We start from the raw sequence: 23,491 nt of genomic DNA on the forward strand, positions 1-23,491 counted from the left end.
CTTTTTCAATATTTTGATAGAAACTTGTCATTTCAATTTTTGGATACTTTGAATTCTATTGATTGTTGCATCATTCAAAAAGTCTTTCAATTTTTTTATAAAAACAGAATCATTTTTTTTTTTTTTTTTTTTTGTAAACACTTGCAATTTATGAGAGCAGAAAGGATGCCGTTCATCTTATTATAGTAGGACTCACTTGGATTCCTATAATCTGTGTACTCATACTTCTGGCAAGTATAGTCAAGAAGGAAATTATCCCAAACTTTATGAAAGAAGAAACATACTAAATCCTGCCATTCATATTTCAAATCTGCTGGCTATTTTCCCTGAATTCATGACATTAACAGTTCTCAAATAACCAATGTGACCCCCTTTTTTCATATCTATATTGAAGAATATTTTTTTTAAATGAGGCAAGGAAGGGGAAGGAAATTTGGTCCATGACAAGAAAAGTATTTATTTCATATGTAGGATATTTGTTGTATCTAAACTTGGGTTCCATAAATTGCTTATTTTTTTTTGGTATAATATCAAACTGTTTCTAATTTTGATGCTTGTTCCACAGTTGTTGCATTCTCTAAACATTTGATTCTCCAAAATATCTTCCATTTTTTAAAAATTTTAAACTCTCTAATTCTTTTCTCATGGGCAAACTTTTAAATACACTTTAATAAAACATGATACAAAATCCCATACAAGCTACAACTACCCATGTTTATCTTTTTAAAAAATGAAAATTCTTCCTGAATATCATCATTTAATAAGAAAAATATTTCCAGTTTACTAATGACCTATCCATCGAGACAAAATCATCTACAGAATGCAAAAGTCTCGTAAAATATCACTGGTTGTAGAATTGCCCATAAAAATTGAAGTCACATAGTTAGTTTCAATCTCCTTACTTGTTTGTTTGTTTTTCTCATTGTAGAACAGAAAGTGTAGATTTGCCTTGTTTCAAGTATTGGTTGAATGTTCATCAAACATTACACTATCTAGATTACGATCAGTCAGACTCTCAGAATATGTTGAATATAGGCACAATGACAAACATAAATGCGCCTTTATAACAGCTGTACGAAAAATAACTCACACCAAACTTCAAAAACTGTTTCAATTCTATTTAACAATATCTCTTTTTCTTAAAACTAATTTCTATAATACCATCTGAAATTGCAGAGCAACATTTTTAAAATATAATTTTTTTTTTTTTTTTTTTTTTATGTATGACAAAAAAAATTGATTGCACATTTCACTCATTTTTCACTTTTCAAGGATCTAATGAAAAATCTAGTATTCTTCCAGAGCCCCGAATACAACAAAATAAAATTCAAAGGATCTTCAAGAATCATGGAGACCCTGTCTGCTTTTACCATGATAATATATGTATAAATGGGGCTGTAAATTTCTTCTTTATTATTTAATAAATAAATAATTTTATTAAAAAAAGTCTATTGAAGTCCATGTCAAAATTTCTTCCAAATTTTCAATCCTATGAAGAAGTCAGAAAAATAATCATTCCATACATTTTTTAAAATTTGATTTTTTAGAAGGATAAAATTACAACTTTATTCATTATTCATAATTCCCTACTATTGAAACTTTTTTTAATTAAATTTTAATTTTAAAATTTTATAAAACAAATTTGACACCAAAAAAAAATGTTTCCTCTCACTTATATGTATAAGAAAAATACAAAGGATAGTAATAAAAATGTTTTCATTCAAAATGAGTTAATTAAATACAAAATTCAAAGAGAAACATAGCTGGTCATAATTAAAACTGTGATAAAAACCAAGCAATTCTAATTCAATTTTCTATCAACATGTTTAGTTGATTTATAATTTAATCTGGATATTTTTTAAAAAACTGTAATATAAAAAAGAAACTGTCAAGAAATGGTAGCTGCTTAAAAAAAGCAACTTATAAATTAATTTTGGATCTTATCTGTCTCCTTTTATTTGGTAGACTTCTCAAAAAAAAAATTTTTTTTAGCATTTTTGGAATTGACATTAAATGTTTTTAAAAGGCAAAAAACAATAATTTTATACAAATAAAAACAAATACAGACTGTAGTATTAGCAGGTACTTCAGTTTTAGTATTAGAAGATACTTCAGTTTTAGTAACAGTAGGAAATGGCATAGGTTGTGGTTGAGTGCATGGCTCATCACATTCCTAATAAAGAAATATGAAAAAATAAATAAATTCCTGTTTGTGTTTTAAGAAAATAAGATACTGAAATAGAAAAATTATATTTCACGTTTGTATGCTTTGAACATATGTCATATTTTTGATACTTAACACTCATCAATATACTTTGAATTTTAAAAACTGTACCATATTAAATGGCTTAATATTATTGTTTGCTATTGTCGCACATTATTTTGCACTAAATATCTCCCTTGAATTAAGTCTCTTTACTATTAGAATGAATAATAAAATTAATTTATAGTTGAAAATATTTTAAACACAGAATTAAGTAAGATAATAACGTTAATTAATAGATACATTCTTAAAAACAACACAACCAGTCTATTTCAGTTATCATTCTGTTCAAAGTTCACGTAAGCAATATAAAAATATAGTGAACTCTCGTTTAATGAGCACCTCTAATAACAAGTGGTGATTTTCATAAAAAGCAAAATTAAATATAAAATTATGACTCATTTATTGAGTTTCATTTTGTTGAACAAGTGACAAGGAGATATCACATGAAGGAATAGCCTGCAACTCAGATATCAGTCAGTGTTGGAGGTTTGTTTGAAGTGAATCCTTAATTTTGGATGGAAAACACTTTGGCTAAAGAATCATGTTGAACACCATTCTATTCAGCCCAATAGCCATGAAGTTACCATTTTGTTCAAAGTATATGCAAGCGAAATAAAAATGCAGTGAAACTTCACTTAACGAACCCCACTAATAACAAACAGAGATTTGCATAAAAAGCAAAACGAAATTTAAAAAAATATGACTTGTTTATTGAGCGTCATTTCATTAAACAAGTGATATAACATGCAGGAATGGCCAACAACTCAAGTGACAAGTAGATATAACATGCAGGAATGATCCACAGCTTAAGTGACAAGGAGATATAACATGCAAGAATGGTTCACAGCTCAAGTGACAAGGAGATATCACATGCAGGAACGGCCCACAACTCAGATATCAATCAGCATTGAAGATTTGTTTGAAGCGAATTCTTATTTCTGAATGGAAGAAATTTTGGCCAAATAGCCATGTTGAGCATGCCTTCAAAATATTTAAGCAAATGCCTTTGAAGACTAAATCAATGGCATTGTGTCATATTTAAGATTATTGGATGAGAGGTAAATAATGACAACACAGATGAATTTGTGGAAGAACACAACTAGAATTATCTTGCATTCTGTGTCACAGCAAGAAACTATAAGATTTGATCAAGAAAGGAGGAAATAATAGCCTCAACAGAGCCACAATCTTCCAGTTAATAGATAGATGTTGAAAATATGGAAAATTATTGCATTGTACTTTGAGAACTATCATTCTAATCAATACATGCTACAAATTAATTTAACCATAATGCCGTCTCGTTTTTGCCAAATTCTGAAGCGTAGATATAGTTAAAATAAGTATTTTTAGACAATTTTATTTATATAAACAGTAAACATGCATTCTAAATAATAAATTTCAATATTATAAAACTGAGAATTTATTTCAGAATGAAAGCCACTGCCCTATTTTACATGGATTCCTAGGAAAGAAAGAAACTGTTCAACTTAATACTTCGGATTACAAGTAAGATACAGAAATCAATTATACAAATTTCCACTGCAATATATATGAATTCATTTTTGCAAGAAAGCATCAATTTCACAGATAAGTTTTGATCGGTTGGAGGCAAGCATTTCAAAAGGAAAATTGAAATTAAGAGAACTTTTAATTTCAGACAAATATTTCTAGCATTTTGTAACTTTTCTTAATTCTTCTCTTCAATTATGTTATATTTCAGAAGCATTTAACAGAGCTGAATTGTAGTGATCAAGGCATCCAAATATAAAGTAAAGCTTTGACCTCATTAAATATCATTTAACACAAAACAGTTGACAAATTATTATAATTTTATTTCAAACTTCAGCAAAACACACACATGCATTCTCTATTACACAACAAAAGCATATTTAAAAAAAAAAAATCTTTCATATTCATTCTATAGGAGTTAAAAAAGGCAAAAATCAACTGATTTATATTTTATAATTTCCATTTAATATTTTATGTAATATTAATTTTATGAGTCAAGCAACGATAAATAAAAGTAAATGAATAGCACACTCAGAACACATGCAAAAAAATCATCAAATACAATTAATAATACTGATCCATAAACCATGTTTATACTAGAACGTGCAAATTAATTAGGAAAAATAATTTTTTTTAAAAAATGCAAACAGATAAATTGCAACTTAAACTGTTTCATTCCATGTTGATGTCTAAACCAGGGTTCTATAAAGCGATTTAAACATAAAATAATTGCTTTTACTTCAATAGGGAGCAACTGTAAGTAAAATAATAGGGAGCATGAAATAAATAATTTATATTTTCTGTAAGTATTTTTTTACAAAAATATATTGTTCTGTTGTTAAAAATAAATATTACCTTCCCCCCCCCAAACAAAAGATTATTATTTGTAAAATCAAACATTTATGACTTTCAGAGATAAAGTTTCTAAGGTAATGATTCTCAAGAATAATTTAATGAACTCCACTATAACCTTCAAAGATTTACAGACTATGGGTCCTGAAAAAAAAAACTTCTTTTTGCTAGCTGGAAACTAAGAAAACAAAATCTTTTGATGCATCAAATGAAATAAAGTAAAAAAAAAGTATAAATTTTAGATTGAAGATGATTCAAGAAAAATAATTAGTTATAAATAAATTGTAAAATACTATGCTTCAAAATAGAAAAGTTTTAGGGTTTAACCTTCCCTTGCTATCTCCTCTATACTTCCCAACAGATGAAACTGGGAGCTCAGTTTCTATTGAAGATATTTCAAACTCGAAGAAATTTTAAAACAAAAGATTGTATAACTTCATAAAAAATTAATATCAGCATTTCAATATGATTACAAAATTAATTAAAATGCTATTTGATGGGGAAAAAAAACTTCTGACTTCTATTCCACATAAAATATGCCATGTATTTTAAAGCAGCATAATTTGTTTAATGAAAGAAAGATCGTAACGTAGAAGTAATGGATTAAAATGAAAATACGTATCTTTGACTGACATAGTCAATGGTGAAACACATTTAAGATATAATATCCACTAAAGAAGATAAAACTCCTTATTTTTTTATTTCTATAAAGATATTAAATTTTCTATATAGCTGTTAAAATAATGCCATTTTCTCTGTTTCATAGAAATATTCAGAAGTTAATTGAATCGAAGAACTGTGTGAAGTCCATAAACATTATCAGCAAAGATATTTAATCATCAGTTTAAAGTCAAACCATACTCTCTACAAAATGTTTTCGAGATAACATACTGTATGCATTTGATTAGTTTGGTTTAATTTAGTTTAGTTATATTAACATCCCATTTTAAAGCAACACTAGGGCTATTTTGGAACAGACCTCGTAATTTTGAACCGCGGTCAGATGATGAGGACGATACCTGAGTTGGCACCCCCTCCAAATTTTCACACCACACCAGCAAAAGGGTATTTAACCCCGATGGATTTAACACGCACCAGACTAGCTTACACAATGGTTCTTTAGGGGAATTGAATCTCAAACATGAAGCGCTATGGTTCCAAAGCCAAGACCTTACCCCCAGGCTACTGCGACTAATGCATTTAATAAAAAAAGTTTTAGGAGACAACTCAGATAAAAATCTATTTCTGTTAATAAAAAAGAATCTAACTGCAAACATAAATTGCAGCACAGCTGTTTCTTACAGCTTCCATTTTTCAAATACATAAGGGAAAAATATTTATAAATAGCATAGTTTAGACATCAAACCAACAAATAAAATAAAAATATAATAAAAATGTTATCAACTTTGTCCCAATTATTTTGCACATTATAGTATATGACATTGATTTTAAAATATATATATAAACATAACAGCATTTAATAAAAATACAGAAAATAATTTTACAAGATCTAAAAGGAAAGAACTTTCACCAAATATAAAAGCAAATGAAACATGCACAGTTAAGGATGCACAAGAATATTAAAAGTCATGCCATAAAGCAAATAAAAAGGAAGACAAGCCAGAAAACTTTTTAGTTAGTTTTATAAAGTGCCCAGAATAGCCATAAATAATCTTTTTTTTTTTTTTTTTTTTTTTTTAAGTGAATGAGGAAAACTATGAATTTCCAAACAGAAACACAAATATTAGAATATTTTGAAATAAAAATCTTTACCCTAAATATTTTGACATTAACCGCAACAGTCCTCACAGCAGTCTTATAAAGAAAATAAGTCTCTTATTAGATAATCATATTGATAAAATAACTTGCATTTCACACATAAAACAAAAATTAAATACATCAATGCAGAGAATTAAAATATAAATAAATAAGCAACTTTTATTTTTTAAAAATAAATGGGTTTAATACAAGAAAATTTACTTAAAATAGTTCTCAAAAAGATTCTGACAAAAATCTAAAAGAAAAAAAATTAAGCTAATTTAGCAAAACTTGAGAATCAAATATCTGGGGAAAATATGCATGCTTAATGCGTAGAGCCATATTTACAGGAAAAAAACAAATTAATGAAAAAAAACAAAAAAACATATATGCCCATCATTTTTCTATAAAAGTATTTTTAATAAAAATATCTGATAATCTGTAACTTAATCAAGTTTGCTGCCACATTAAGTAATCACTAAAATTCCAATCAGTAATTATGTGATTATGATTCAACTCAATCAAATTTGCTGTAACAAAATGGCGATATCTAATAGATTACCAAATCTTATATCAGTCATATTCAATGATGAAGATTTTGGTAATTTGTTGGCTTATATTCAATAGATTTGGTATAAAAATATAACAATTCAAAAATAGATTAAAAACACAAAAACCTATCATCCCTAATAATCTGAGCCACTTATAAATCTTACTTTTTTTTAATCTAAATAGTTTTCAGGCATAAGCAGCAATTCTCAGTGATATCCATTGATTAAACTAAACATCAAATATATTTGCAGCAGATGCTTAAAATTCTATTCTAAACTCAAGTATATTGTGATAAAATATAATTAAAAATTAAGTTTTGTATGAATCATACTCATTAGAAAAGATATATTAAACCTGAAAGATAGCAAATTATATTTGAGTTATAACTAATATCTTGATGAATGAATCACTTCAATCCTTATTTATGTAAAGAATGGAAATATGATTTATTCATAAGCTTGAAAATCTAAAATATAAAAAATAATTCCCCTTTTTTTTTTTCTTTTTTTTTTTGCAATTTTTAAATGAGATATTAAAATTGACTGCTATATATTTTGATCATTTTTGGTAGATACTTATATTCAAACAAATAAAAAACTTTGCAAAAAATAATTTTAAAAAAATGCTATTCTTTTTATATAAGTCAAAAAAAAGTCATACCAACTATGAAGCATCATGATTTCATTAATAATACAATCACTCAAGTACAATAACTTTTGAAAGTTTATTTTGAGGTTAGCAAAAACAAACTATGGCTCAATTATTATTATAAAAGATTGAGAATAATTAATTATGAGTCTAATAACAGAAAATATAAAATGTTTTTATTTATTAATTCAAAATAAATGATCAAACAAGTACCTAAAAGATTTTTTTTAAACCTCTTTAGTAAATTAAAATAATCTAAGAAAATGCTTTTTACTAACTACCAGTATAATTACGTACCTGGACAGCAAACTGATGTTTTTTAAATATCACTTTCTGTAAAGCCGTAAAAGTTGTCACCTAAAAAAATTATAATATTTTTATACAGGCATTTATTTTTTTTATATCAGACATTTATATATATATATATAGAGAGAGGGGGGGAGAAAAAGTATAAATGAAGTTTATATTATCAACATTTGTTTACCTGAGCTTTAGAATATTTCAAATCATCTTTTACAGTCTGAAGTTTATCTTCTAAATCTTTAATTAGATTCTTCTGTTTGGCTATTTCTTCTTTGTACTCTTCCAATAATGTTTCTCTGCAAAGTCTTTTAGACATTTTTTCCAGCCACTAGTAAAATATATCATGTAAGAATAAAAAAGAAAACTGAAACTTCTTAAAACTAATATAACAGGTTTAGTTTTGAAATACCAGGCTATTACAAAAACGAAATGAAAGTTGGTTTTTCAGGTCTGAAAAGGTTACTGATTTAGTTTTATATCAATTAAATCTTTTTATGTTCATGATTCTTTTAAGCATAAGAAAATTTAAAAATAAGCAAAGCAAAAATTTAAAAAAAACAAAAATTCTTAAAATAATGCAAAGAAAACTTTTTTTAGTAAAAACACTGCAATTAGAACATGTAAATACTGCAACATTGAAAAAACAAAAAATAAATGACACAGTTTATTCCCAGTAGAAAAAGCCTGAGAATATAAATGAAGAAATTAATCCATCTTGATGATATCAAATGTCACCTGACAAAATTTCGAAACAGGATTTTTTTTTTTTTTTTTTTTTTTTTGTATGCGTGTGTATGGAATCTGAATTATCATGCAATCCTTAATTTTAAATGTTTGAATTAGATTTTGCTTATATGGATTCGCTTCATGTGATTTTGTTTTTTTTCTTCCTTTTGTGTTTCCTTCATTTTTATGTATATTTTTCTTGTTTTTATGAAACTTCAATTTCTTTGAATTTTTTGAGTCACAAAGGATTAAATTTCAGATGATACTCAGAAACCTGGCAGAAAAAAATCCCTGTTTCAATCCTTATCCAAAATTGACCTTTTATAGTCTTCAGGCCAGATTCATATTTTTCATTATCATTTCAATTTTTATACATTAATCTTCAGTCTTTTTTATGTCAAATAAACTGTGCCTTTAAAGCCAAATAATTTTAAACATCAGATTATAATGGATATTAAAGGAATTATTAAAGGAGCTTTTTACTGTTCTTTTTATTGTATAAACACACCTTCTTAATAGAAACAAGTCCAATGATATCATGGTATCATTAAAAAGATAACTGGCTAATCTACCTTCTAATTACAAGTCGTCTTCATAATATTTAAACTTGGCTTCCCTCATGCAAACTGCAAAGATAATACACAGAATCTTTTTTTCTTTAGATTCAATGACTGATTTCTATTTATCATAAAGATGAATGTGTGGGCATCTGTGTGTATTTGTCAGCGTTTAATCTACAATACAGACAGTTTGCTTAGACCTACCAAATTTGACTCAGATATAATTTGGAGATGAGAATGTGTATCTCGCAGTTTTTTTATTTTTTTTTATTTTAATAAATTAAAAAATAAGCTAGATTTTGATAGGAAAGTTGCGATAACTTCTGAAAATGATTACTACACAAAATGATTTTCATACTGTTTTAAAATACATGAAAGTATTTATTCTGTTATCCTATTTAGTTACTGTAAAATTCTTAAGTCTAGATTTGATTAGCTTTAAGTATATCTCATAACAACATTTTCATTGTTAAGCATGAAACCTAATTCATTTTAATGTGCGATTTTCTTCCAATGTTGAAAGTTTAAGAAGGATTCTGTTTAAAATTCTATGTAGTTTACAGGATGAATAAAAAAGTGGTTACAATACTGTTAAATTTAGATGACAGATGAAGTGGATATAATAGTGCTATGATGTCATGTAACTTGTCTCCATTAGAAAAGATACTAATGGGGACCAGTCCTATGACATCATAGGATTGTTAAAAATATAAATATGTGATTCATCTATCGTCTAAATTTCATAATATTATTTATGTCATCCCCTAAATTTGAAGGTATTATTCATCTATCTCCTAAATTTGAAGGTATTATTCATCTATCTCCTAAATTTTATGGCATATAAATGTGCAATTCATCTATCACCTAAATTTCATAGTAACTTTGCCTTTTTTTTTTTTTTTTTTTTTTAGACTAGTAAATTACACAAGATATCAAACAAAAAGCTTCTTTTATAACTTTCAACAATGGAAGAAAATCATACTATTAGATATTTGATGAATAAATGAAAATGGTTTGAACTTCAAGACAATAATGTAATCTATTTTTGGAAATTGGGGGGGGGGGACCTTTTTTAAGGATTTGCCAGAAGTTCAGGAAAAATTTGCATAACTATTTAATTGATAACATTTAAAAAGATTTTTCTTTTCTTTTTGAAAAGATATAAAAGCTGTTTTCAAGCAATAATATTTTTTGAAATTGCTATAGAAAAACTTCAACATTTTGCTTAATATTTAAATTAAATAAAATTCTAATTGTTTTTTAATGTTTTCATGGTACATATTTTCACCCTCCAACGGATATATATGTTCCAAATTTAATACCTATAAGTCAAACAGTCTGACCTGTAATATGTCAACACATACAAATGCATATATTCATCTGTATTACCAGTGGAGATGAAAACTGCCTTCAGAATGAAATTTTGGAATATACCATTTGCTACTAAATTATTGTATGAAAATACCAATGTAAAAACCTATTCATCTTTTTAATTACAAATTTTTAATAGCAAAATTTGAAATTATCTAAGGCAATTAATTCTATTTGATACCACATTTGAAATGCACATAACAATGGAATGTCCAATTACTTTTAAAGAAATTATTGCTTTACAAGCCTTTAAAAGAATTCAATTACAAGAAAATTGATTTATTACATTGATATACCAAATTAGTTTTTAAAAAACATTAGAGATCAATACACTTGTAACATTTCTTTAGACCAGCAAAACATGTTGTAAACTAAGACTTATTGTGTGTGTATGAGGAAATTAAGAAAATGTTATTAAATATGCCAATAAAAACCTTATGTTAGAGTAAACAAAAAAACATAAAGGAAAAACTTCTATTCAATTAAAAATAATTCATAAATTTTAAAATAAATTCAATGAATATTTCAGCAGCTGATGAAATACTTACACTCTTTTTTAATTGAACTTTTGTACGAAATGCTTCATTAAAGTGGTCTAATATTTTTTTTCTAACAGAAGCATCAATTTGTGATGAAGAAGACTCAGCAGTAACAACATTACTTTCAGCCTTATTCTGGGTTTTTATTTTCTTTACAGATTCATCTGATTTGTTGTCCAAGGACTCTAGCTTCCTTTTCTTCGACTCTTCCAGAGTATCATTACATAAAGAACCTAGGGATTTTATATCACCATTTTGAGAAATTATCTGATTTTCTTCTAATAAAATGGAATTGTTCACCAATTCACTCTTCTTTTTAATAGCAGTGCTTTTACATTCTGAAACAAAACAAAACTGTACTAGAAGCTTCCAAAATAATAAACAACAATAAGATTTTTTCCTCTTTTTACTTTAGTACAAACCTCACTTTTGACTAAAGTGCATGTTACAAAATACAAATGAACAAAACACATGTACCAATTCAATAATGTATGTAAAACCAAGAGAGATATCAAGAATTAAAAACCGAATATCAAGCATGCCCTATCATTTGACTGTATTTTAATGCAATCTTTAGGAGAATTTATTTCTCAATCTCATTTGATTAAATAGAAATTCTGTAAACACTTTATATTTTACCTGCTAATAAAAATAAACATCACAAGGTTGAACAAGGGAAGGGTGTTTACTTTGCAGGAAAAAATGTTATGTTAGCAATTTCTGGTCATGTTGAAAGATTTAAAAGTTATAGTATCATCATTAAAATAAATGTGAAAAATGCTTTTCTTTTTTAGACTTTGTTCAAATTTGAACAGCCATTAAAATGTTGGACCATCTTTCTATGCATTAGAAAACTTAACACCTGCTTTCTACTATTTCTTTTGGATTATCAAAGTCAAGAATTCTTGCTTACATACCTAATAAATTAACAGCTGCTTTCTTTAATTTTCAATATAAATAGTTTCCTTGAATTAAAACAAATAATATGTCACTTATTAAAACCAAAATATTTTTAATTATTTTAAGATGATAATAATAATTTAAATTATTTGTAATCATTACAGATGCATTTATGATTATTTTTCTATTAAAAATTAAAGAAAAATGAAAAACTTTATGAAATTATTTATAAATTGCTAAAATGATGTAAATATTTCTGAAAAAAATTAGGAGAAAATGCATATAAGATCAAACTCTGACTTTCCAATCATGAAGAGAATACCTTAATGGCCATGCTGATTAAACACTGAAAAATTATCAAAACTTATTATTTATATATTTTATATTTACTATTTATATATTTTATTTTATCTATGTATTTTACACATACTATTTATACAATATTTTACTTAATATATTTCATATCATTTATATATTTGGTATTTATTATTTATGTAATATATACTTTTATTTTTATATTTTATACTTATTCATGAATTATATTTTATACGTTATTTATATTACTTTCTTGAAATTAATTGGCTATTGCACTTTAATGTTTAAAAGAATGAACATCCTAAAGATATACTAGCATTAAGCCAAATCTAATCCCAAACTCAATTTTTCAATTTGTGCCCTCTCTTGTAAAACAAATTCAAATGTTTAAAAAAAGTATGCATTTATAATTAATAACTAAAATTTAATAGTGCAGAAATTATAACTATATAATAGCACAAATTTTAAATATTTCAGATCTCAATCAGATTCACTGTGTTAGCTAATTTGGTTAATAAAATCCAAAGTAGTAGTCTGCCTTTTAGAGTCGGGTGAGGTTAAGGATTGAACTTACATGAAATTTCTCCATATCTCAAGAACCAAGCTTCAAAGAGTGTGAGAACCAGGTATTCTTAAAAAAAAGCATTTAATACCAAATCTAGTTTCAAAACCAACAAAAATGTGGTTTTAAAAATTTGTATCATGTCATAACAAATTACAAGACCAATTTAAAAATTCACCATATTTCGAATTAAAATTAATTTAATTATAGGCAATTCATCTTTACATATCAGTAATATGTAGAAGTGCATTTATTTGGTAATTCATATTCTCAGACTGAATATATAAAGCTTTCTTTATTATAATCAGTGACAACTCAAAATTACAAATTTAAAAAAAAAAAAAAAAAAATTACAAATTATGCATGCGTGCGTGTGTGTACCATGACATTCCATTAACCTGACATGCAGTAAATAGTAGACAATCAATCCCTTGTTTGAAATTATTCAAAATTTGATAGTTGTCAACACTATAGATGTAAATCTGTATATTGAATTTATTCATCAAGTTCTCTTCATTTTTGTATTAACTTATATTCAAACAGCAGTACAAACAGAATTCATCTGGATGGATTTTGCTCATAATTTAATAATTCATTCTGTAACACTGTTCCCCAATTGGCATGGCTTGTAAAAAAAAAAAAGTATGACACCATAGTGTGAATGTAGAAGAATTAAATTTAACTCAGCAGAACAGAAATAAGTAAATACCTTTACTACAAAAATGTTATTCCTCATAAAATAAACAATATTCATGAATAAAAAGATTTTGATTACAAATGCAAAATTTTATTTTTAACATGTACAAATAGATATTTATTTATAGAAATACAAATAATGGTGCAAATGCTTCTCATATACACAGACTTTTGAAAATTATGATAACTAAAGGATTTCAAACAAACTGGAACTAATGTTGCTACAACTTTAAAATGAAATTCAAAGTCACTCTATCCCACCTCCCCTTGTTTTATTATTGTTATTTATTTTAATAAATGTTTATCATATTTATGCATGCAAAGCAAAATGTTACAATATGTCGTATAATTTGAAATCATTTCAAGAGTTGAAAATAATTGAGAGAGAGAAAAAAGAATAGAAAATAACAAAAGTGGAAAATAATTACCTTCATTATTTGTAGAATTATTATCACTTGATGCACAGACTTTCTTTAGGATATCATCCATGCACTGCTCTTCTTCAAGAGAATTTGACTTAGCACTAATTATTACAGGCTGGTCCTTAGAAAGTATATCATAACCATTTGATACCTTATTTGATATATCTGCATTATTCGAAATGTTCCCTTTTTCATCATTTGTATTTGCACTTTGCAAATTTATATTCTTATTATCTTTTTTCAAATACATTCCATCAGTCCTACATTCAAGACCTACTTTCCCACGCAAGCCTTCGAACAAGGGTGATGCTGTTACAATATTTTTTTCCGTCATACCTTCAATGTCATTTTTATCAAGTTTATTACTATTATTTTGCTTATTTTCTTCTACTTCATTATCAAAAATTTCAGATTTAAAGAATCCAATTTTGACATTTTTAAGCTTTTCTATATTTGCTTCATCATTCAGAACTTCAATTTCATTCTCCTTTTCCGCAATGTTTTCATTTTCAGAAACTTTCGCACTTGTTTCGGACTTTTTAATAAGGTCTTGTGAACATGAAACTGCATCATTTTTTACCATCTTATCACTTAAATTATTTGAATTTATATCAGTTTCAGATTGCAATTTATTTGAAATAGATTTCTTTTTTGGTTGTACACTTTCATTATCATCATTAATAACAACTACATTGTTACTATCTTGAACAATAAAACAATCATTATCAGAATCAACAGCTTTAAAGTCCTCAATTAATAGTTCCATTTCATCATCACTTTCTGATGAAAGATCCTTAGATTTCGATTCTTTGTTCTCAGCAGATAGACTGGAACATTCAGCCTCAACAAATTCCTCAACTAAATCATCCAATTCATCATCAGAAAGTTTCATAATCTTATTTTCTTCATTAGGTAACTCCTCTATTCCATCATTAGAAAGTTTCATAATCTTATTTTCTTCGTTAGCAAACTCTTCTATTACATCATCATCAAGATTAAAATCATCTCCATCAGAAGAAGGACTATGGTTCTGTGAAGAATTTTTCTCAACTGCAATATCAGAATCTAATGATTTCATATCTGTAATTTCTGCCACCACATTGTCATTTTCAGGTAAATTTTTTTTCTCTTTACTTTTATTTTTACTACTAAATACCTCAGATTTGGAATCTGATTGCAAACTTTTACTCTCTAATGAATTTTCATCAATTATAACATCCATATTTGCAATTTCTGATGCTGCAATGTCATTTTCTGATAAATTTTTGTTCTTTTCACTTTGTACTTGCTTATTTTCCTTCCTGCATCCCTCCACTTTTGATTCAGATTGTGGATTTTTAACTTCAAAAGAACAAACTATTTCAGAATTTTCCACTATGAGAGATTCATCTTGCTTTTCCTTCGAGATCTCTAAATTAATTTCTTTTCCACTCAGGCCCTTAATTTCATAAACTTCACTTTCTGAGATAACTTCATCAGAATTATTTTGATCCTTATTCATTGAAACATCCTTCTCATTTCTGTTATTTTCATTGAGCAAGTCATTTGCTTCAAAGCTACCAGATACATTTTCAGACATGCTGTGAGAATTGATATCCTTTCCCTCTTGACTTTCTCCCGACTTTTCTCCATTGAGATCACTTTCCTCATCATCAATTTCAACATAAACTTCTTCTTCTGAAAGAGATTCATCAAAAACTTCTGAACTTGGAGGACCCAATTCAGTTATTGAAATTGGATCATTTAATTTAATATTTAAACATACTTCAGACGCATTATTTGATTCATCATTTGTACAACCTACAACTTTATCACTTCGCACAAGAATAATTTCCTTTACGGTATCAGATTTATTCTCGAAATTGGAGTCGGTTGCAGATACTCTTACATTGGATATACTCTCTGAACATTTTTCGATATCGACACCTGAGTTAGAATCCTGTTCCATTTCTTCCGAAATTTTATCTGTCAACTCTTCGACACAATCAGTAATTTCTTTATTTTTATTGGCATTATCTAAAGCAATTGTCTGATCCATAATAAGCCCTCCAGAGTCAGAAACTACCTCGCACTTACCCGTTTTGTTTGTGCACGATCCATTCACAATCAAACTTTCTTCTTTAATATTGCTTAATTCATTAGACATAGCTGATTGCAGTATCGCTTCAGGAGCAGATTCACAGTCAGAATTAACTTCCCCGACAGTTAAATCCTCATTTATTTGATTTGTTACTGTGCATAATGAAATCTCACCTGAATTTTTCTGGAATTGTTTCTCTTAAACAACGTCGCTCATTATTTCATGGGAATCATATTCTGTCATAATTAAACATTCTTCGTTTTTATTGGTTTTCAAAAGGTTCTTAGATGACTTCAAACCAAGGAACCAGTAGTTAAGTTATTATTTACATTCAATCCAGCACTGGCCCCGCCATCATCTTTATAATCACAATCCACTTTCTTCAGCGAAGTTGCCAATACCAAATACAAACTGATAGTGCCTCCAGACCGAAGTGGAGTTGAAAAAAAAAGTTGTAAACAACAGCAAAAATTAGAGATAAATATTTTCATAGAAAAATAGTACATATTTACTCAAAAATATAAAGATAAGTTCTGAATAACATATATCTGAGAGAGAAAAAGATACTATGCCATAACAGTTTATAGATGTACAAATAGCATTAATAATGTCATACTAGAATTCATTTCAGACTGAAGTAAAATGTAGTAGTAAGTTCTTTATTCCTATTACAGTTTGAAATTTTATTTTTATATATTTCTTATATTATATTTTGGAATTTGATTATTGTACCTCTTTTTTGGCATTGGCATCATTTATTCTTCTGGAATGATTCACTAATGCTAATTGATGTGCAATTTAACCCGATTTAGTATTCTCCATGCCAAATGAGCGGTATTCTAAAGTGAGAATGTGGAATGTTCGCAAAGGAGATTAGCGATGATATATAATAATTAAATTCATATAATTCCTTAAGATTTGTTCTGCAATTCATGTTTATGTTTTCTATGGAATTAAAAAGAATTAAGGAATTCTTTTGATAGTAAAGTGGAATGTTTTGTGGTTCTTTTTTTCCGGAAGAAGGCAAGAAATGTAAACTTAATATCTCCTGAAAAGTTATATTTTCTCAAGAATTATTCCAATATTGTTTTGACACTTGGATATCAATTTGCTTAGTTGAGTGAACAACTTTTTTATGCTTTTATGTTGTAAATAAATTTTATAATTTGAAGTATGCACATTTAACTTTGATTCACAAAAGCATTCAAAAGAATCATAATAATTAAAATCTTATTCTGAAATTTGGTATTTTAGCAAAAAAAAAAAAAAAAAAAAAAGATTAATTGAATTTAAAGTGCTTTTTTTCCCTTAATATAGGAATTTCTTTTCTTCTTGTTGAAGAATATTTCATTCGCAAGTTGATCAAGAATGCACTTCATGAGCGGCGAATACTCTGTAAAAGTGATATATTATGAAAATATATCTGGATTTGCAACGCTTAGATTCAAAAAAGATGAGAAAGAGGTGAGGGAGAAATAGGAATAGTAGTGTTGATCAAATTCAAATTATATTCTATGATCCAGTTGAAGAAATCCTCTGCGTCTGAAATAATAAACAGTGGAACCCCCCCCCCAGAATAGAAGTTAGCAGAGATGCAAAAAAACAATCTTAAAAAGACTGTAAATTAAAAAAAACCGCTTTATTCATAAGTAGCCTAAAATTTTTTATTTCAAATTCATATATGAAGTTTCTTGCAGTTCAAATATATTAAATAGCATAATAAATTCCATGTAGTTTTATCAACTTAATATTATGCGAATATACAAATGATAATTTATCAAAAAAGGCATTATAGCCTACCTTACATATTTCCACCTTCACCAATGAGGTAGATACTGGCTGTCTAACAATTAGTATTTTTACATCATTCAAAAAAATTGTTTAATGATACTAATTTAAGAGTTGTGTAAATTTTTCCTAAATTTCAGCAAAAATTTTTTTTGTCTAATTTCCATTAATAGATTACACTGTGGTTCTGTAAAGCTCAAACCATTGTCATTGCTTTATAAAATACAGGGCTGCTCCATAAATTCGCGCAAACTTCAAAAAATCATAATTAAAAAAAGCAATCCTCGAAAAAAAATTGCGGTTTGCGGGAACATGCTCAGAGAGTCTTAGATTTCTTTTCCGTTAAAAATGGTGATATGACGCGAAATGTATTTAATTCCACGATTTCTTTCCATGATTAAAAGTTAAAAAGGAAGGTATCTGTTTAATATCTGAGTAGTTTACAAGCCGAATAAAAAAAAAAAAAGTTACAAGACCTCAGAAATTTAGAAAATAAATGAACTGCACACTAGCGTTTTTAATAGCGCTAAAATGTCCTGGGACTGGTCTTCTTCAAACAGGTTTGTATGCATAATGAATAGAACATACATTTATTAAAATAATATTGCTTTTATATCTGATAACTGGATCGAATAATAGACATGAAATTATGTCTAAGCGATTTAACTAATATTAAATATAAGCCAGCTGATCGCTAAAAAAAGCGGCTAGTAATTGGCAATAATTGATGTAATAAAAAATTTCATCTGAATAATAGTTTAGAAAATTACTCATCGCTTATTTTACGGAAAGCAATATCTATAAAAAGGAAATAAATATCCAGTAAAGCAGATGTGCTTTTGTCAAAGCAACAAGAACTGACTCTTAATCCTCCAATGAAAGAGACGAAAAGATTGTATCTTTCGAACTTTCAATAGATTGAAAATAAAAATTAAAATTAAAAAAAAAAATGTTTCAAAGCCGTGTCTGGGGCCGTGGTGGCCTGATGATAAGGTCTCGGCTTCAGAGGCTGACTAAGGCAGGGGCATATGGGGCAGTTGCCCGGGGCTCCCACATTAGACGAGGCTCCCAAATCGAATGGAAAGTTTATTTTACGTTTCCTTCTTTAATGAACTTTTATTTAAAAAAATTTCAGAAAATCAATAAAATGCACAGAACGATATTTCCTCTGACCATTGGAGGGAGAGTGGGGGGGACTTTATAGCTATTTTAGGTTCTAGTCAATTTTCTTGTTATATATCTATAATGAGGTGGAAAATTTAAATACCTCCATAAAATTCGGTTCTTCATTACTAAAGTAGTGAAGCAGATAGGGGCCCCCAAAGAAGTTTTTGCCCCGGGCCCTTATTTAGGCTAAGTCGGGCCCTGCTCGGCTTCAGAACCGGAGAGTTTCAAATTTGGGACCCAATTCCACCGAAGAACCCTTTTGTAAGCGAGGCTGTTGCGCGCTAAATCCATCGGGGCCAAACATCCTCTCGTTGGTGTGGTGGGGAAGTTTAGAGAGGGGGTGCCAGCTCAGGTGTCGTCCTTGTCATCTGACCGTGGTTCAAAATTACGAGGTCCGTCCCAAAATAATCATAGCGTTGCTTTAATGGAACGTTAATATAACTAAACCAAGCCGGGTCAACTCTAAATGCAGCTTCATCACCTCAAAATTTAAAGAATAGAAAAGGGTTGCCTTTTAATTCAAGTCACTTAGTTGTGGGTACAGTGGGCTTTCAAAGGCTGCACGACAAATTGGACCAACTTGCATTTTCATTACTTGATGGCACATGCTCTGTTTTATTTTTATGTTCGTATTACTCTTTTCTCTATTTTGGAAATCATGGGATTCTGAAAGAATGTTAGGAACTTCAAAGTCTCAAAGTGAACAGTGAGAAATTAGTTATAAAAATTGAAGGCCCAACTTTAAAAAACAAATCTAAGTCTTTCAGTCCTAAAAGGGGAGCGACCACCATTAATAGGAATTTCACTTAGAGTTGGAGGTTTTAACTAAAAACACCAAAAATTATACAAGAAAAAGGTATTTGGTTTATAAAAATGAAATTACCTCTTTAGATGAATATGTATTAACGATACAGATAATCGGTATAAATAGATAACGGTCGATTTACAGATAATCGACATAAACTGCTTGAATTTCGAAGTTTGAATTTCACATTTGTAATTGGATGCGTCTATTGGAAAATTTAGAATTTACAGCGATCAAAAGTCATCCTCTGCAAATGTCACAAATTCTGTTTTATCTATAAAAAAACCTTGTTGTTAATTGAATATCATTACTTGGTTTGGAAAAAGGTTCTTGTGAAGTAATAAAGTGAAATGTTAAAATAAGTATTTATCTCTAATGTCTTATATTTCGTATGCTTTTGGCATTCCATTGGAGAAAAATTGATGTTGCTGAACATTGAAAATTATAAAGCAAGAAGCAAGATAAAGAAAGAACACAGAAGGTACCGAAAATAAGGTTATCGAAGCAATGAAGAAATTATTTTCGAATTTGATCAGTCGCAGAAAAGAATGCACTTGATAACACGAGATATTAAAATTTTCTAGTGTTGAAAATTTGAATCTTCGAATGATGAAACTTTATAATGTTTTAAAAAAATTGCTTTGGACCACGGTGGCCTGGTAGTAAGATCTCGGGTTCGGATATGGAGGGTCAGGTTCATAGCCCGATTCCACGAAAGAACCGTCGTGTAAATGGATCTGGTACTCGCTAAATCCGTCGGAGCCAAACGCCCTCTCGCTGGTGTGATGTGGAAGTGTGGAGAGAGGGTTACTAGTTCAGGTATCTTATTCGTCATCTGACAGCGGTTCAAAATTAGGAGGTTCGTCCCGAATTAGCCAAAGTGTTGTTTTAAAACGGGACGTTAACAAAATTAAAAAGATTGGTATGACCTGTTTTTCTAAGATATATTAATTTTTTTCCATAATTTTCGATAGAATCGTTAACGTAACTGCCTTGCAATTCTGAAAAACTTTGGAAATACGTGTTAAATTTTTCATACATTTGCTTTAATTATCTAATGTTTGTCGGAATGTTTTTACATGATCATTAAACATTTCCTCAATTATATTTTGCATTTTCAAATTTTGATGGGTTAATAATTGCATGAAGGTCTTTTTTTTTTCTTCAAATTGTTGTTTGTTGTTAGCAGGAGCTGTTATGTTCTTCTAATAAGTATTTTTTTTTTATCAATTTGAAACTTTCTTCTTGCGTCAGTGAAAGAAGAATGATTCACTCATTTGAACTTAAGAATTTCATCTCTGGTTCTCCTTTAGGGCAAAGAGGATCTTTTGCTAGATGTAATCCTTTGCAAAGAACAAAAAAAGCTGGAAGAACAGTCACGGGAAGAAAGGAGCCACCCAGCTTTATTCTATCATTTTCATCCCAAAATCATAAAAAAAAAGTATAATCCGAAAGGAATTATTGTACTCGTAAAATTTTTGAATTACGAATTTCATAAGGGACCATTTATATGCTGAAATAAGAACGATTTCAAAATTTTTCAATAGCAACACACATTTTTCTCATCAAATTTTTAAACATCAAAAGTTTTATCGAGAAACCAAATTTCATTAGCCTAGATTTATTTGTTTAGAAATTATGAGATAACAAAATTTTCCCATTAATGTTAAAATCAAATTTTGGATTTCTATTCATATTAAAAAAAATAATAATATAGTTATTTATCTAAATTCTTTTTGCTATGAAAATATAAAGTATTTATACATTTTTTCGCATATTTATCATGAAAAATTAATTTTTAAATATGTAAAAATGATTTAAAATTAAAAGCTTAAAAATTTTTAATAACTAATTTAAATGGTAAATTTACATTTAAATTTGGGGATAAATCGAAGGACAAGACAATTTTATAGGGCTTGTAAAATTTCAACCCATTTCTAAAAGTATATTTTTTGTTAAATTAAATTTTCTGTATTGCCTTTAAAAAGGGACATTGAGGGGTGCGTTCACAAATTTCAAAATGTCGACAGCATTTTAATTGCTATTCAAGCATTTCTTCAATCAAATATCATTTTACATGTTGCTGTAATAAAAAAAATATAAATATAAAACATATTTCAGCTGTTGCTTGGAAGAATAGAAGAAACTTTTGAAATTTTAAATCTTCGATTTATTTCACCACGGGATGCATAATTTACTTACAAAGAATAAGTGTTCAGAAATACGTCAGTCTACATCGCAATACAAGAGCAGAAGAGATAAAAAAATTTTCTCTTCGATCATTTTACTGGGAGATTTTTATAGAGATTTCTTTGACACGTGTCGATTTAGGTATGGGAATTTTAGGTATCTTTAAAAGAATGTTGTAAGCATTAAGGATTTTTATCTCTTCACTCGGAGCTTGAAAAAATGCTGAAGTGAACAGTTTTATAGAGCCTGAGTAGAATTAATTAAATAAAAAGTTGAAAATGGATCAAGAAATAAGAGACCATTTTAGAATAAAGCTTATATATGAGGTAAACTGACATAAAATGTGGAAATTAATTAAGATTTAAATTAGATTTAAAAATATCTTTACATACATATATATATATATATATATATATATATATATATATATATATATATATATATATATATATATATATATATATATATATATATATATATATATATATATATATATATATATATATATATATATATAAAAGTAATAAAAATCAAGTTAATAGGAAAATCAAATTAAACGAAATAAAAATAAAAGAAGAATTCGGCCTGAAGACTTTTTCAAGGGTCACTCTTAGGCAGGGATTAAAAAAAAAAGGATTTTTTTTTTCTGTGAAGGAATGCAGACTAGACAATCTAATAATGATTCCTCGTGACCCAAAAATCCCCTGAAATTAAGCTCAATAGATATACCATTTTAACAGAAAGGAAAATACAAAACAATAAATTAGAAGAATGCACCCACTAATAAAGAAAAATACAATAACAATAATACCATGTAATAACACTCAAACCAGTAATGAAAACAGAAAGGAAAGAACAGTTATAAAAGAAGAATTTTTAATTATAATTTTAATTATTAATTAAAACCTAACTTTCCCGACAAAAATCTTCCTTTCCCCACCGCCAAATGATTCAATTTTTTTCCCAGGCTAATGAGGTCAGGCTTAACATTTTTCGACCAATTTTTTCAACGATTCTGTTTATTTTCTTAATGTTGATGCATTTAAAACTAAACATTGTTAATTAATCCATCTTTCAGATTCATTCTGAAGTAATATTGAATTAAAATAAAACAGAATAAAGGAAATAAAAAATTTCTAATCTGCGTAGAGTTAACCCAACTGGCATAGAAAATTCACGCATTTGCGTTACCATAATTGGCGTTGAAAATTCACGCATGCGCATTGTGTTCTGATCGTTGACAACTATTTTCAACTGATGCGGACTTGATTTAAATTATTTTGAGGTTAGTTGTATGCTTTTGTAATTAAATTGTATTTATGTTAGTTATACATTTTTTGTATATGTTTATAGTTTTAAGTACATCGCTTTTTAAGTAGTTTTTTAACCTATTTTCGACAGATTATTTTAAACGATTGTGTTTATTTTCTTAGTGTTTGATGCATTTAAAATTAAACATTATTAATTAATCGATCTGCTCAT

The 23,491-nt window shown here is 27.8% G+C and overlaps 1 protein-coding gene across 2 annotated transcripts in view; it reads right to left on the bottom strand.

The window, feature by feature from the left end:
• LOC129962728 (activating transcription factor 7-interacting protein 1-like) overlaps positions 1-16,444 on the bottom strand; it is a 38,047-nt gene extending 21,603 nt beyond the window's left edge. Inside the window, exons 1-6 of one of the 2 annotated variants that reach the window (XM_056076681.1) lie at positions 13,986-16,444; positions 11,094-11,422; positions 8,070-8,216; positions 7,883-7,942; positions 6,401-6,442; positions 2,069-2,173 (exon numbers count right to left, since the gene is read on the bottom strand). In XM_056076681.1, the coding sequence (XP_055932656.1) occupies positions 2,069-2,173; positions 6,401-6,442; positions 7,883-7,942; positions 8,070-8,216; positions 11,094-11,422; positions 13,986-16,125 (2,823 nt within the window). In that variant the 5' untranslated portion in view covers positions 16,126-16,444. The remainder of the gene's footprint in view (positions 1-2,068; positions 2,174-6,400; positions 6,443-7,882; positions 7,943-8,069; positions 8,217-11,093; positions 11,423-13,985) is intronic. The other variant, XM_056076682.1, reaches the window with a different exon arrangement.
• Between the last annotated feature and the right edge of the window lie 7,047 nt (positions 16,445-23,491).

This window comes from Argiope bruennichi, chromosome 3 (assembly GCF_947563725.1).
Source record: "Argiope bruennichi chromosome 3, qqArgBrue1.1, whole genome shotgun sequence".
Lineage (NCBI taxonomy): Eukaryota > Metazoa > Arthropoda > Arachnida > Araneae > Araneidae > Argiope > Argiope bruennichi.